General features: G+C 42.2%; 1 protein-coding gene across 1 annotated transcript in view; it reads left to right on the forward strand.

Moving 5' to 3' along the window:
- TRIM71 (tripartite motif containing 71) overlaps positions 1-16,819 on the forward strand; it is a 50,889-nt gene that overhangs the window by 927 nt on the left and 33,143 nt on the right. The window contains exon 2 of the mRNA XM_042888880.1: positions 1-406. This exon is cut by the window's left edge and continues 9 nt beyond it. Coding sequence (XP_042744814.1) covers positions 1-406 — 406 coding nt within the window. The remainder of the gene's footprint in view (positions 407-16,819) is intronic.

The raw sequence follows: 16,819 nt of genomic DNA on the forward strand, positions 1-16,819 counted from the left end.
GCACCGCGCCGCCGCCGCCGCCTCCTCGCCCGCCGCCGGCTCCGCCGCGCCCTCCTCCGCCTCCTCGTCCTCCTCCTCGGGCGGCGGCGGCCCGGCGGCGCTGCTGCTGAGGCGGCCGCACAGCCGGCAGGGCGAGCCGCGCTGCAGCTCCTGCGACGAGGGCAACGCCGCCAGCTCGCGCTGCCTGGACTGCCAGGAGCACCTGTGCGACAACTGCGTGCGGGCGCACCAGCGCGTCCGCCTCACCAAGGACCACTTCATCGAGCGCTTTGCCGCCGGCCCCGCCGCCGCCTCCGCCGGCCCCACCGCTCCGCTCGCCCTCAGTCCGCCCTACCCCGCCTCGCCCTACAACATCCTCTCCGTCTTCCCCGAGCGGGCCAGCTACTGCCAGCACCACGACGACGAGGTGAGTGAGTGCCGCCCGCCCCGCGCTGCACCCCTTTCCCCCCCCCCCCCCCCTCCACTCATCGCCCTCCGCGGGGCCCCACGAGGCGGGAGGGAACCCGGCTGCCTTCGTGCGGAGCGGAGAAAGGAAGGCTGCGGGCCGTTAGTAGGGTCTGCTGTGTAGGGTGCTGTGCATACGGCGCGCCCGAGGGGAAAAGCGGGTCAATGGGGCGGGAGGATAGCTGCGAGGAGGGAAGCGGCCGTTTCGGGAGCCAGAAAGGCATTGGAAGCTCTCGCCCGTGTCGGATAGTTGCCCCGCGGCACAGAGGAGAGCGGCGCTGGCCACGCACGTGAGCGGCCGGCGTTGCGGTGGCCGTGCTGGGGAGTTTTCCTCCGCACCATCCCGAGCGCTGGGTCGCCGAAGGGGCGGCCACTGCTGCACTGCGCGCTGCAAGTGTTGTGAGTTTGGTTGGGACGTGGCTTCTTGCTGTGGTAATTTGAGACTTGGTTTTCCTCGGAAAGTGGGAAATGGCTGTTCGCTGTCCCCCCGTCTGCTCTGGAGGTCCAACCGGGGCGTGTTGCTGGAACTTTCTGGCACCTTGAGCGCTAAAAGCAGCTTCCTCCCGGCAGAGGACGGGGTGGGACGCCGCAGAGCTTTGTGTGGGACAGCTGCTCGCAAACGCGTGCGCTTATCTAACCTGGGGAAACGTGGGGATGCGCTCGGTTTGCACGGGCACTGCCCAGCTCCTCCAGTGCTGCGCTACCTCGAACTTTCTGGAAAGCTCAGGAGGAGCTTTTCCTCTTAAGAGTTGCCAGTGGCCAAGGAGAGAAAGAATGAGTTCAGCAGATGCTGAGTATTCCCTACCACTCGTGAAAAGGAGTCCCTAGGCCGGGACCAGGTGCTTTGTTGTAGACTTGTGGAAAGATTTAAACCAGTAAGGGAAGAAAGGTGTTCTCATCTGGTGTAAACTGTACAGCTTCTCTAGAAGTGAAGACTTCCAAAGGAGACTCAAGACTTTAAAAGAAAGAAAGAAAAAAAGCTTGCTTATTTTTGTAACTGATGCTTTCTATTTTCAAAAGCATGCTTGGAGAAAAAGGGTACGCATCTCTTAGGATTGGTCTCGGATTGGTCCTTGTGTCCTGTAGACCGAGAAATTGTTTTAAAACAAGTGAGCACTTTCAAGCCTTCAACCCCTGTTGAGAAAAGCTTTTATCTGCGAATTAATCATCTACTGCTGTTCTTGATTGGTGAGTTTTGGTGGTTCCTTAATGTGGGTGCGCCTGATTAGTGTTTGCAAGTATTTATTATTAACTCGAGGGGAAACATTTGAGTGAGACTGTGACTGTAGAGAACAGTTTGTGCTGTAAATCTTTCTCACTTTTGCTGAAAATATAGGACAAGATGTACAATTTTTGAGAAGGGGTGGCTGCAAAACAGTGAGGGTTATTGCTTGTTTAATTCTAAGAATGCTATTTACAGCCTCATAAAAGGCATGATAATAGAAAGGCAGCCTTCCAGGAGAGTACTTAAGTGATACCCTAAACGCACTATTAGACAGCCAAACAAAGCAAAGTCTAACCTAAAATGCATGGCTGGAATGGCAGCTTGGAACTTCAAGTCCTTGTAGTTTCTAATTGTGGCTTGCTGTATGAAGTGGACAAGCTGGTGACCGCATAGGATGTTTCCTCACAGTCCAATGTCCTGCAGGTAAGTTCAGGCACAGGCAGTGTCATGTGTAAGCTTATGAAGCAGAAGCTCTCAGCTGTGGAGCTCTATTTCCCTAGCATGCATCCTCCTCACCCTATATGAGATAAGCTGCAAAGAGCTTGACCTTGATTCTGCCATCTCTGTGGGCCAAAACAGTTGGTTCCCTTATCTTCCTCCTCTCAACATGACCTTCCAGCATCACTGTTGCTTCCCACCTCCTGGTTCTAGTTTTGTCTGGTCTTTTTCCAAGTTCTATCTAGTTCCCATACCTTTCTTGCTACCACATCCCCATTTTTGGGATGCCCACAAGTGAAATAGGGAAACAGCACTGTGGATGGCTGCTTCCTGGGTGTTCTGAGTCTCGGAGCCAGACATGGGCATTTGCACCATAGTTATCCATGCTTTCAGTGTACAAAAATGAGCACTTAATGCTCTTCAGTGGGATATCAGGAGTGCTCTGATTTGGTTTTGCTCTCATTTGAGCTCTGTGAGTGCCTACAGTCACTGTCAACTTGGCAGACTGACTTACTGTAACAGCAGTATTAAAGAAAATGAAATTCCAGATGCTGGTTTCAGGGTGGATAGAGCCTGCAGGTACTACAGTGATGCATGAAAGGAAAGGAAGTAAACTCTGCTTCTGCAAAAAAGCAAAAGCTAAACTTTCTATCTGTCATAAAGTTACTCTTGAAACCTAGTCCAGTTCCAAGGCTTAATGTGTGGAACCTCCCTGCCTGGTATAACATCCTTTCAGGGCAGCCTGGAAAAAGCTTGATTTCAGCTGGATGTTACAAAGCGTTCTACAAAGGTAGCAACACTTCTGCAGCAACTCTGGAATCTTCTTCCATGTGACTGTTCGTTGTGTGGATGGAATTCTCAGTGCTGTAGTCGTGATAGAAGCCAGTAGAACTTCACTTTGGAGAGGATTCTACCTTAGTCTAATCCATAAGTGAATCAAATGTGCTGACTTTTGTCAGCGTGCCTGATTATTTCATATCTTGGAATGAAAGGTCACCTCTTTCTTTTTATAGAATCGTCGATCAGACTACAAGCCAAGTTGAATGCTCAGAAAGTGTTGGGATAGCAGCGGAATATTTGTTTGGGTGAAACTACCTGAATTCAAATGTCTTCACTGTTGCAAAGAGTGGGAAACATAAATCCCAAGTCTCAAGTTGAATAATGTGTGAGTTTCCTCAGTATCACTTGGTGATGCAACAGTGGTGGTTGGTCAAAACACTTTAATGGCAGACTTGTAACACTTGGGAGGGAAAGTGCAGAGCTGCCAGATCCAGTCAACTTAGTGGTCTGTGACCCCATAGTTCTCATATATTACTTTACGAGTTCCAGTTTGGGAGTGGTTTATAGACCACACGGCAAAACCTTGTAGCACCATGGCTTACCCCCACTTCAAGAAAGGATTTTGAAATTATTTTTCTCCTTTTCCTTAGCTACACTGTTCTTTCCTTTTGCTTTCATCAGTTACAGCTTTGGTCAGGTTCTTTAATGATCAGCTTAATTCACAAACTCATTAGCGGTTTCTTATCGGATCAGTGATTTGAAATGGTTTCATGGGGATATACTGCACTTGAGCAAGGCTGGCTGAAATTAGATGGCTATTTTGAATTCTAGAATTGCATATATTCCTAACTTGTCTCTTCAGATTACTAGGAAAAATTACATTTTATTGCCTTGCAGACTGTAAAAGAGACAATTTTTGTGTATGCTTAGAGGGAGGAATTCAAACAACTGCCTGTGCAACTCAGGTGCTAGTCCTGGGTCATTGAATTGACACCTTGGCTCCTTTCAGCAGCTCTGGTTGCACAACAGGAGCAAGCTATCTTAATGTTTCATGGCTGCTCAAAGGAGAGCATCTGTCCTCTTCCCACCAGCCTTGCTTCTGTGCATTCAGCAGATGACTCTATGAGCTACTTTAACCAGTTAATGTGGTAAATAAACTCTTCATTTAGCATTAGTGTATATTTATGTGAATCACGGGAGCCTGGCTAAAACTGAACTTCTGCAAGGGAAAAGGAGGAAGAGATTCTGGGAAGGAAGAGTAGGTTGGATATGGTTCCCTTTTGTGGTTTGCCATCATTGCCAAATGCTGAGCTTTCTGTATGGCACTCTGTGCTGTTTCACCTTCACCCACCAGTTGCAATATATAATAATTAACAGTGGTGCAGCTGCTATGGCTGCTTTAGCTTTATAGGAGAACTTGCACATCAAGGGAATGTGTGTAATGCCCAGTGTGTATGTATAAGAAATTGTGCAGGGTTTTTGCACAGTGCTGCACCCTTCATTTATCCTTTTTGCCATGTCTCTTCAGGTATCAAATGCATGTGCAAGCATCCAGTCTTAAGACAATATTTTGGGTTTAGTTTCTAACACTTGTTTTCCTGTTCAGTTTTTATCCCCAGTGAAGAGAACAGAACACTCTTGATTTAATCCATCATATATGGTCTATGTAATGTGGACTTGGTATCATTTGAATGATGAAGGACTTTTAAAATGTCTTAATTTTTCAAATGCACTTTGTTTGGTTTTTGCTTTTTTAACTTCCATGCAATGTTCAGGTACCTGTTACTAAACAGTTCACTTCTTAAATTACCCTGCATTGCTTTCCTTCAAGTGTTCAGCAAGTGTTTTAATTCCTTCAAGTTGCACTTTCCCTCAGCAAGCGTTTTAACTCCTAGCTCTTCCTTGCATGAGAAGAGATTATTCTTCAACTGTTTTGTAAGAGGATGTTAACTTTACTGGGTGTGAAACAGGACTTAAAAAAACATTCTATGCAGAATCAACCTCTGTCTTCTTTTCCTCTACTCCAGTATAGCAGATATTCAAATATCCTCAACATTTAGGGAAAAAATACAGTGAAGTTTCTCCTGATGATAATCTGATATCGTTACACTCCTGGCCTAATTAAACATGACTTCAGACAGTTTCTGGTGAGTAAATTGGAAGGAATAAAAATGCCTTATCTATTTGAGGGGCTTTTACAAACTTTTTAGTGGGAAAAATTTTTCAGAAACTTGTACTGAGTGCAGAAGAAGCTTGCATACAGACTGCAGCGTGGATTTCTGAAATACTGAAAAAAAAATTCCCTTAACTTCAGTTTTATACTTTGAGGCTTCATTGTTTCAGTAATGTGGAAAGAAGGTCTGGCTGAATTTTATATCAGTTTAGAAAACAAGTCTTGTACCACGTGTGGAGTTTATCATTTCAGCTAATTCTTCAGAGCATGTAAACAAGCCTGCTAGACCACGCTTCCTTAGAGGAAAACTACCTAGTTCCTCTGTTCTAAAATTAAGAAGGTGCCATTCCTCTTTCAATACTGTCTTGACCCTGTCTCTTCCTAGTTCTCCTCTCGTGCTCCCTGCCTTCCTGCAGAGCTGTTGGTGTCTTTCCATCAGATAAAGAATCATATGTTGAGCACAGACCTTAGGCTGTATTAACTATGCACTGAATCTGAGACTAATGTTACCAGAGAGAAGGATCCATAGAAGGGGTTTATCTTCGCCTGTAATGCATTTTCAACAGATGAATTAAAAATATGATCTTGGGTGATAAAAATCATCATGGTGTATTAAATAATTTTTAGGAATGCATTTATGTTATTTTAAGTTTTAATTGGAGTATAGAAATACTGAATGGGAATAGTTCAGCAATGCTGGGATTTTTCTTAATGGTAGTAAATGTATCATCCTAATTCTAAAACCTCAGGGTGTGTGTGTCCTTGTTCTACATGTTTTTTGTACATGGACTTGTCTACAGCTCCCAGTGGAGGGCCGTGGGCTGGGATGGGTGTCATCCTCTCACTAATGAGTTGTTTGTGCATCCCAAACCAACTTCAGAATCCACAGGACAAAGATGTAGTAAAGAATCACTGATATTCTGATCTTTACAGTGCAGTACCATTTGCAGCACTTTTAGATGTGTTCATCTTCTTACCCCTCCCATCTTAACAGCAACAACAAAAAACAACAAAGTATGTGGCAGAAGCCCTCGTTTCCTAAAAATGAGTCTAAACTATTTCTCTCTTTCTCTCTTTTACCAGCCCCCAACAAAATAATGTTTAGTGACACTTCCTATAGTGAATAGTCTCATTCATGTATTACAAATGCTGAACAGCTTTGAATGCTCTAGTTCTTCAGCATGAGAAGAAGTAAAATGTGGTACCCACACATGAGGCTTACGAATGTATGTTTTGTGTTGTTCTGCCAGGCTGCATTTTACCTATGGATACATTTGACAAGAATTCATTTGTAGTTGCGTGCTCACCACCAAGAAATGAGAGTTCCACTCCTCTGTTTCACTTACATGTATAGCATTCATTTCTAAAACCTCGGGGTGAGCAGTGGTAGGATGATGTCCTGTCCTAGCAGCTTTCCTACGTATGTAGGTGAATTACCATTTTTTGAAGAGGCTGAGTTTTCACATGGAAACTTTAGATGAGAAAGTTCTCATTTAGTGATTCTGCTTGCTTAGCACCAGCACAACAGAATAGCACTAACTTGGAGAAAAGGGCTTATCATCCAGCAGCAGGTAGGCATCCTGAGGCAGTACTGTATTGCTAGCAGTGGCTGAAAATCATTTTCAGGGTTGAATGTTTAAAGTCTGGGGGCTAGTGAGGTGTGCCTTCAGTAGTGCAGTGAAAATAGCCTATATTAACCAAGGAAATGTGAAAAATCTTACGCCTTCCTGTAGCAACCTCAGTAGTTAAGTCTTTCTGTGTCAGTGACTATGGTAAAAGCCTCATTAACTAAGGGGACACAGGTAAATGCCAATGCTGGTCTCTTTGCCAGTGCTTTCCAGGACTGTCAGATAGCAACTGCTGCCCTTGGCTCTCCAGGCTCTGGGGGGAGGAGAGGAGTGCATCCTCTTTAGTGAGCTAAAGGTAATAGGTAAACTTGAGTTGCATCATCTTCCCTTTAATGTTGGTTTTCACGCATAAGCAAAATATTCAAAGGCATTTTGTCAGGTTCGCTAAGCCTTGTCTCTTTCTATTTGTTAGCGGGTATTATGTGCTCATCCCTCCCATACATTATGTGGACAGGCAACATTGTAAATCACCATCTTCTGTAAACATTTCCTTTCCCTAGGTAAGGTACTGTCCATGTATGTAATGACCAAGTGACATGCTCAGATGGGTTAAAATGCTACCTGGGACTTCTGATTTGAATATGAATCTTCAGTGGGGTTATCAGATGGTGCTTACAGCTTATTGCTGTATCCTCCCCTTGACCCAGGCTGTTTTGGGTTCTGTTTGTATACTTGAGTATTTGCTGTCCAGAGAGTGGCAGGTGTGTGCCAGAGGACTAATGTTATGTAGCCCTTTGTTCAGCCGATCTTGGTTAACAAAAGGCAAACTGTTATTTAGAAAAAAATGTCACCTATCAAACTTGAAAACACCATCTTTACTCTTCATTTCAGTGATTCTTATTCTGCATGGCATTCATATTGTCAGTTAAGTGACTTAAATCTTTGTCAGCATAGCCTGAAGGCCATCTGCACTGTAGATGCCTTTAAGCTTTGTAATCCAACCTAGTGCTGCATCAAGGAACTGTAGGATGCTGCAGCTCTCCAGTGGGAAGGCTGGAAGGAAGGCCTGAATAGCTAGCCAGAACTAGTTGGTACTGGTCTTTCAACTGACAAGGATACTATTCCTATTCTTCTGTAACCTTGACTAATGTCCTGTTGTGTAATTGAGGGGGTAAGATAAGGAAGTTTATAGGGTTCTTCTGTTGCTGTGTCTCTGTTGTTCAGAAGTCAGCTACAAAACTCTACAACGCTTTCAGTGCGTGTAGGACAGTGAATCTGTTACTTGGAGGAAGAACTCTGTTAGGGAACAAAAAGAACTCGTCTCTTTTTTTTTTTTCCTTTAAAAAAAAGAAAAACCTGCTGGTAAAGGGTACGCCCCCCCCCCCCCCCCCAGCAGTACCCCCGCCCCCACTGCTATATATGGTGTGCCCAAAGGCGCTGGAGATTTAATACATTGAAGTTGGAGCGTGAAGGGGGTCTGCGGGCTGCTAGACAAAGTCACTCAAATTTCAGGAATACTTGATCCATACAAGGATGTTACTTGAGAAAGGCATGACTTCTCTGGAAGAAACTGGTTGCCAAATGAGCCAGCTGAGTGTGTCCCTGAGCACAGAGTTTCTCTGGCTACATAGGCAAACTGGAAACCCAGTTTTCTTTAATTGATGACTGATAACTAACACGACTGAAGTTGCTGTGAGAACTATCTCCCTGCAGACAACAATGCCTATCTGTAGGGATAATGAAAGTGGATATGAGTGAATGCTCACACTGGAGTGTGAGCAGGCTTTGGAAACCTATGCAGATAACTAAATTCTCTATTGAGTTATACTGAATTAACTGAATAAAAGGCTGAACAAATGGCAGATATCATCCCCTACATGCACTTATCACTGTAGAAACAGCTGCAACATGACAAAGGTGTCCCAGCACAGCACGTTTGATGTTAGCTTGTGCTGAAGAGCTTTGGGTGTGTGGACAAGCATTTTCATAGACAGAATGGACTATGTACTTATTTAAATTAAAAAAACAAACCAAAAAACAACCTTTTTAAAGCAAAGCAAGAGCCACCAGACAGTGTTCTGGAATAGATAGCTTATTCTCTGAAAGAATTAAACGACAACATTACAGAATTGCAGAAAATGAGATGAAAGAGCTAGAACAGTGAAGTCCCAGTCTTCCCAGTGCTGCTCATGCTCAACACAACAGCAACTGAGGATGAATTGTACCTGCTTTGTTTTCCCTCCTCCCTTTGGAGTACTGAGGAAGTGAATAGGCTAGCCATTAGCTCAAGGTTACAAGTGGTGCTAGGTGACCATGTCCAAAAAGGTAATAGCATGCCCTTTCTTAAAGTCTAGTTGTAGACAGTATATGTGTTAATTGACAGCACTGTTTCGTGGTAGCTCTTGCTCTTTTAGCATCACCTGTTTTCTCAAGGAGTCTGAGCCTCTTAGCAGAACAGAAATAACATCTGACCCTTGAGCTTTCTGTTGCTGAAGCATGACTCCTTTACTTGAATTACACTGTGGCTGTAGGTGGTGGGATGGCTAGTATAGAGGTTAGTTAGTGGGCAGTCTGAGTAGGCTGCTGTGAATAGAAACAGCCTGGAGGGTCTTGAGCTGATTTTCTGCATATCTGGCTATCTGGCATGCTGCTGGAAGGCCATCCGCCCCAAACCTCAAGCCACTCTTGAGATCTGCTTTTGTCAGGGAGAAGCTGCATACAGATTTGATATACTTACTGTATGTGTTTTAGATAGTTGTCACTTGTCAAAATAAACGTGATTTATCGTCATGTTATCTTTGTATCTTGTCAAAAAATAGTTCACTAAGTACCTCTGAATCGGAACTCGAGGTAGCAGGTGAGTAAAGCCAGCTTCAGGAATCATAACTGCCCTAGTAAGTTACATTTGTATCAAGAGTAGAAAGCCTCTCAACTATGTGGGCTTGAAAGGAGGGCACAGAGCAGCCCCTCACTGGAGGAATTGCTGCAGTCTTAGGCAAAACAAGGTGACTGAGTTATTCAGGTTTGGTTGCAAAGTATCTAAGCAACTATAGCCACCTAGGTTTCTCCTTACTTAACTCTCTTTGACTTTTCTTAGAAGATAATTGGTTACCACCAAAACATATGCCATTATCACTGTTGCTATTTTGCGTCATTTTGTCATTAAAACAGCTCTTTTTACAAATAATAATTTACAAAGGCTTGAAAAGTTGGGTTCATTTAAACTTGTGGTGTCACTGTATATACTCAGGCATGGATGTGATCCAAAGGCTTTTCTTCTACTTGACCACTTCCATGTCAGTTCTTTTCATTACTTCTCGTATGCCTCTGAGCCAATGAAGTGGGTTCGAGTAACGTATAATTACAAGTTTACTGGTGCTCCTGTCTTTGTCTCTTGTCAGCAATGCCAAAAAACTTGTACACTGAGAGTAGAAATGGGAGAACCTTAGCCCTGACTTTCCTGTACTGGAACATACGTTCACCTTGAACCATTCTTTCAGTTAGTAGCTTCATTTTGAAATATCATCCCTTATATACTGTGCAGTGATGGCGTTTAATCTGTCTACAGAAAGGGTCATAATTTCTTCAATTGTTAAACAACTTAATAGCTTCATTTTCATTGTGAAAACAATCTGAGTTTAGCATCTCTGTTCTTTAGACAGCAACCCATCTGTGAAACCTATTCTTAGTGTCTATGCATTCAGTAAAGAGAGCTGCTGAGAAGTTGAAGCTAATGAAGCCACTCAGTAGTGTGGAGTTTAGGCAGAAGCTGCATTCATCCTAGGGATGAAATGGTGTTTGATATGCAGTTAACCAGGTCAGTTGTCTCACTTGGCACAGGAATCTCTTGTCATCTGAATGAGTGCTTCCTCTGCTTCAGCCTCTTCCAGTCCGTCTGTACATTCTGTATCTGATCGCTTCATGGCAAAAAGCAGCAGGGTGAGCTGGCTCAAAGCTAGGAATAAGGAAGCAAATGCCAGGCTGACTCAACACTGGATGATGAATGTAAGAAAACACCACAGCTGAAAACGTGGTACAAAGTCAGGACAAAAAGTACCAAGCAAAGTTCCTCATCTTTTGCCCACACTTGCTCTCTTCACCTTCTTCCACAAATTCTTTCTCTTCCACAAACCTAGCCACCCAAACATTGAAATAGAATTAAGACTCAAATGCTTTAAATAAATTTTTGTTCAAAGGCCATGATTTGCTTTTCATTAAAGCATTCTTGTGACTTGTATTTCTTATTCCTAGTTTTGGTCGTTGTCTAAATATGGTACACAAATTCACTCCTATTTAGTGATAAGCATTAGTGAATTTGCCTTGATTTTACGTATTGTCAGTATACTTGTAAATAAATACAATTTTATGTAGTATTTAGAAGTATTTTCTAGCAGAGTAAGATTTTTTTTTCCTTAAATAAAGGGTAAATTATATAGTTAATCTAAGAATAGTATATTGAGCCAGTGTCCTGTCAGAATTGCTGTTTGGTCTTCAGTGTGGATGTTCCTATACAATTATAGAATAAATGGTTTACATGGTGTCCTTTCTAATTAATTTGTATCCTAAATGAGCATGGGAAAGCCCTGAAGTGTGTCCTATTCCTTGACACCTATTTTTCTAGCATGAGTAATAGCAAAAACATGGTCTCAACTGAATACATCCACAACGTGAAATTTTATCTTCTAATAGAAAACATTTTCGTCTGTTTTTACTTTGAAGATTAAATTCCTTTTAGTGCCCTCTAAAGTGTAAATACAAAAGGAAACATTTCTCATAAGCTAGGGGGTAGATTAGAAAAAGGAAGTGTTTTATGTAAAAACAAACACCAAAACAAAGAATTGAGTGTAGTGATACTTCCCAGCTGAGATGACTGTGCTATCCAAATATGCTATCAGCAGGTGAGAGAGATTCAATGAAATGCTATGCTGTCTTGGAAATGTCGCTTATTCTTCCAGGTATTTTCTAGCATAAGAAAGAATGGTTCCAGAAATTAATGTGCATTTATATGTAGCTTACTTTAGAATGAAAATATGCTGTACTAAAGAGAATGTACTTTTTATAATTCAGATCTGGTTGCCAGTTCTGGGGGAATTCTGAGAGTTCTGACAAATTGGCTTATTCCTTGCTTTGAGGCAGTTTACATTATGGCTTACAGTTTTCATAAGGAAATTTTAAGGTGTATATGTGTAAAGAAATAGTTGCCACCTGTGTTAGAGGATTCTCATATTAGAAATACTGGCAATTTTCCGTTTGGCTTCTGTGGCTAGACTGGGCTTGACAGACGGCTATATAGTTCCTTGCCCTCATAGACTGGGAGATATCCAAAGTGGCTTCCACAGCTGTAGATCTTGTTCTGGGTGTGTATATTCCAGTGAAGGAGCACATGCATCGTGGGTGATATGATGTGAAAAGATATGAAATACTACACATGTGGTCTAAGAAAGGAAACTTGTCTAACTCAGGCAAACTGCTGCCAACAGCTCACAAAGAGCGAATGGCTGTTGTTGAAATATTCTTTCTACTAAATCAGTGAGAGTCAGAATATAATGGTGTGGGTTCTTATTCCCCATTTCATGTATGTTTCTTTCTGAGCAGGGGATAAATTCTTGCCAAATGTGTATTGCATGACTTTTTTTCCACTGCTATTAGATATGTCTAAATGCTTTTGGAAAGAAAAATCTTTATAAATCAAAGTTTAAACAGAACAACGACAACAAAAAAAAAAGAATCAAAACCAAGCAAATGAATTCTCAAAATACCCTGCTCTCATGTGGTCAAAGAAGCCACTTCTTGAAGTAAGCTGAGTTGTTTCATGTTTGATCCCATATGGAGTTACGGAGAGAAACCATTCCTTGAGTGCTTTTGTTAAATAAAGCTGTTGCCATGAATTAAGCAACACTGCCCTGGAATGTTTCTGATCATGGTCTTGCAGAGCTTGTGACCTTTGCACTGAACATGTGAACTGAAACTTCATCTTCCAGTGTTCAATAACCATGTTAAAAATTTAGAGGTGAGGCAGTCTTGGGATTTCCTTAGGCTAGCTTAAATTCTAAGTGAAATTTAAGTACTGATTTATACAGTTCCTCTTCCTCTTTTGTAACTGAGTCAGAATCAAAAAAGCTAAAATCTGAGTTCTGTAAAACTGAGAATCATTTGTCAAGCTAAAACTGCCTTGACAACCTCTTAATTCAACAGCAGCTACTAAAACTTAAAATGCTGCCACCTCGGGCATTCAATTACTATAAACCTGGATGTTTGCTGTAATATACTGCTACTGATACTTTAAAAAAAAAATTGCTTTAAATTTGATAGCTTCTTCAGGCTCATTCTTGGTTAACTGCAGTGGGGAAGAAGAGCAGCTGAGAATCTGCATCTCCTTTGCTCTGTCACAACTTCAAGTAGCTGGACTTCCTACACTACAAGAACCATTCTTATTTTTCTTGTTTACCAGATAGAAACTCTGTCATCTCTTGGTCATCTTTGCCTTGACCTTTTAAAAAGAAAATACTTTTTAGTTTATCGCTATATTTTGAGATGACTTCTGAGTAGTTGGGTGGGTATCGGTGTTGTCAAAGTCTTAATGTCATACTCTGTATCGATTTGAGATTTTTTTGAATGGAAATGTTATTCATTTACTAATTTTACCCCAGAATAAAAAGATAATGGATTGGAACTTGGTTCTAGCAACTCAACTTTCTGATCTACCTCTGCATGCATCTCTTAAACACTGGGCTAGGATGGGTTTGTGTTCTTGCTAAATTAGATGACCAAATAATTTTGGCAGCAGTACTGGCATTTGAGAGTAATGATGTCTAGCATAAGGGGATTCAGTCTTTATTTTCCCTAAGAAGGAACTGACAAAGTATTTCCCACTGTTCTTGTTTCCAATTAAAAATATTGATCGATTCTGAATTGTTTAAAGCTGGAGAAAGAGGGTCATTTTCTAATTATGTTTCTAATAGAAGTTTCAGTGAAGCTGGCTTGAATTTTTAAATATACATCTTCAGTATTACCAGTATTGTGTGAGGTTATAATTTATCCGTAATTCATGAACACTTCCCAAGTAAGAGGAAGGTTGCACTTCTACCCGAATTTTGTTGGTTTAAGCAGTCTTGTCTCTTCCTGTATGCATCTCGTGTTATGCTGACAAGTGTTTGGTTGTGGTGATCATTAATTCCTGAAAATGCATAGAAAAGGCTGACTTTGGCCCAGTCAGTGCACCAAAACTGAAGCCAGGAAACCAACCTTGAGGATCATCCAATGCTTGTTAGTCCAAACAAGCCAATCCAGCTGAGTGCTGGGAGGACTTCACACTTGACAGAGTGAGGGAGAAGTCTGACATGGCACATCTCTAGGGATGATTCACACAGAACTATCTGGTGCAGAGCAGTAACACCCGTATCCGAGAGCACAATCCCCTACTTCGTGTAGAAGATTTTAGATGCATGTATGGGAACTGCTGAGTCACGGCCTGAACCTCTGATTGATCACCTGAGGCGAGCACTGAGTCAGCCATGGAGCACAGGTGAAGGCAATTCAGCTGTGTGATGGAAGGGCTGGAGCCTGGCTGCGTCCCTCATAGACCTATTTAAGAGCTGGCTACCAGTGGGCAAGGATCTCTTCTGGAGATTGCCTCTGCTGGTGTTTTGTGGGTGAGCCCAGGATAGGGGTAAGCCTTCCATTTATTCTCTTTCGTTATCGCAGTCTGCTTTGCCTAACTCTCTTGTTTATTTTGTGATTATAACATCCTAATATTTTTTGATTATACAGATGCAGAAACTTAAGGAAGAGATGAGGTGCTGAGAGAACATGAGAAGACATCAGTGGTAGAATGGGATTGTCAGGTTGCTAAACATCCTGACTTCTGTGCTAGCAAATGGAATTTATTTCTTGGCTCCCTACATATCCTCTATGATAGGGACAGTGGTGGGTATGTGTTTGCAGCATCTGTTCAGAATTCACATCTCAAAACCCTCTCCCAAATGTATTTAGTCTTCTTACACTCCCACCCACATCCAGTGTGTAACTTTGGGGTGGGATGTCATGGTGGAGGTGTGGCTTTGCTCTGTTGTATCCCTACTGTACGCAATTAACAAACATGAGACAGGAATAATTCCAAGTTCCTGTTCTGTGAAGGAACTTTCAAGTACATCTTCTGAGTTGAGTGTTGGGGTCTCTTGTGGGAGCTCTTCAGCTTTATAGAGCAAAACCTCAATAACTGGCCTATGAGAGAGCAAGGATGAGCCTGGTTTTCTTTTCAGTAAGCAGGCTGCCAGTCTGTGTTCCAGTGGCTCTTACTTCATGTCACTATATTTTTTTTATTCTGGGTTAAAAAGGATAATCTCGTATCACTACAATACAAACTAGAAAATAAGCTGGCTGCAGGCACTGTAGCCATAGCAAATACGGTTTCACCATGCAGGCTTTGTGCATTTTTGCAGATTTTAGAGTAAGGAAATAAAAAAGGGTGAAAGATAATAAATCTTAGAAAGCCTTTCCTCACATCTTGTCTTTCTGTAAACACTTAATCGTCTTCTTCATGAATCCTAAGGCTTAAGAGAGCTCTGAAATTTCATTCTTAAATGGCTGAAGTAATCTGCCAGTCCCCGGTGTTCCTAAAATATTTGTACTTTTTGATAGTGAAAAGGTATATTGTGCTTAGTTTTGATAGCATACAGAGTAAATGGGCATTATTCAGAATAGCGTTGTCCTTTTTTAATAAAACTGCTACTTAGTATGTATTTCCCAGCGTCTTCAATATTGCTGAGTTAAGTCATGCTATATAAGCAGTACTAATTTTAAAATGGAGGCTTGTTGAAGAGAGGATTGGCTTAAAAATTAGCTACCTAGCAATGTTTCTGTAGTGAGAAATTCTTTCAGATAAAATCTTAACTGAATAATTCTAGGTCTTTTTTGACAAAGACGACCACAGATCGGGATTGCTTGCAGCTATTATGATGGCTAACAATTCTGAGAAGAACAAAAACCTACCTTAAGATTTCTTTCAGTCTTTTCTGACAGAGTTTAAAGAGTTTTTTAACATCTCAAAACATGTTTGACCTCCCCACCCTTAAGCCATTTTGACACTCTTTACCGTTGCATTTCAACAGGAAAGAAAGATCCTTTTTATAGCCAAATGGCTTCCTCTTCTCTTCTCCCTCTTTTCCCTTCCACCCCCACTCCTGAGTGCCTTCCAGTGTTCAGGCTTCAGCTGCTGCCTCAGTAGAGCCTACATCTGTCTTGTCTAGATGGTCCTAAGGAAAAACAGCAGAGAATGTGACCACAGGGTCAATAAGAAGATATGTTCCCTTTCATATTTGAAAGTAAGCCCTGTACTTGCTTCTGCCCCTTTCCGTAAACTGTTTTAAATCAATCTTAGGGCTGATAAGTATGCCTTCTCTTCCCCGACTCCACAAAATACTCAAACTGCAAAACACTTGATTTAGTCTAATGAGTTAAGTGTGATGTTCACAGGGCTGTTTCCCCACCTACCACTTCTAGTTTGATGAAATAAACTCTTTTTATAGGCCCTGTCTTTGAGTCAGCCATTGGGGAAAGCTTCAAAGAGGAGACTGGGATGGAATTCAAAGGTCTGCAGCTCCACAGAATGTTTAAACTAGCAGTAGTGCTTGTACTTGTATTAAAAAGGACAAGATTTGGGGTCTGACTACTGCTTGTTTTGTGGGAGCTGTGGTGTAAGAAAGATGGTGAGTATCAAGAAAAGTCTAAGCAGGGATGATGGAGGACAGCCTAGTTGCTGTTCTGGGGAGTTCAGGATGAAGGCTGGGACAATGACTATCTGGCTGTCAGGAATGGGATTATAATCTTGGGACGTGTGGGGGCTGTGTTTTCCACAGGTAGCTAGCTGAGGCTCAAGGCCGGGGGGTAATGTAGCTTGATCATATTCGTAACGTTCTGCTATAGTTGAAGTTTATTTGTTCTTGGGGACAGTATTTTCTTATGTGTAAAATAGAAAACAATTATATCATGACTCGTGTGTTAGCCTGGCTCTTCTGAGGGGCTAGCTTTTGGTTAGTGGTCGTTGTGGAATATGAGCAAAGTATTAAGGATAGGAAATGCAGCCTAAATAGCATTGTCACTGAGCTGCTGCCTAACAACTTTGGTTCTCTAAATTTTGGAGAAACCACTGCTTATGGTGACTCTTCTGGATTTCATTTCCGTGTTTCCTTT

Source organism: Lagopus leucura, unplaced genomic scaffold (assembly GCF_019238085.1).
Source record: "Lagopus leucura isolate 7727_CA_CO unplaced genomic scaffold, USGS_WTPT01 Super-Scaffold_100157, whole genome shotgun sequence".
NCBI classification, from domain to species: domain Eukaryota; kingdom Metazoa; phylum Chordata; class Aves; order Galliformes; family Phasianidae; genus Lagopus; species Lagopus leucura.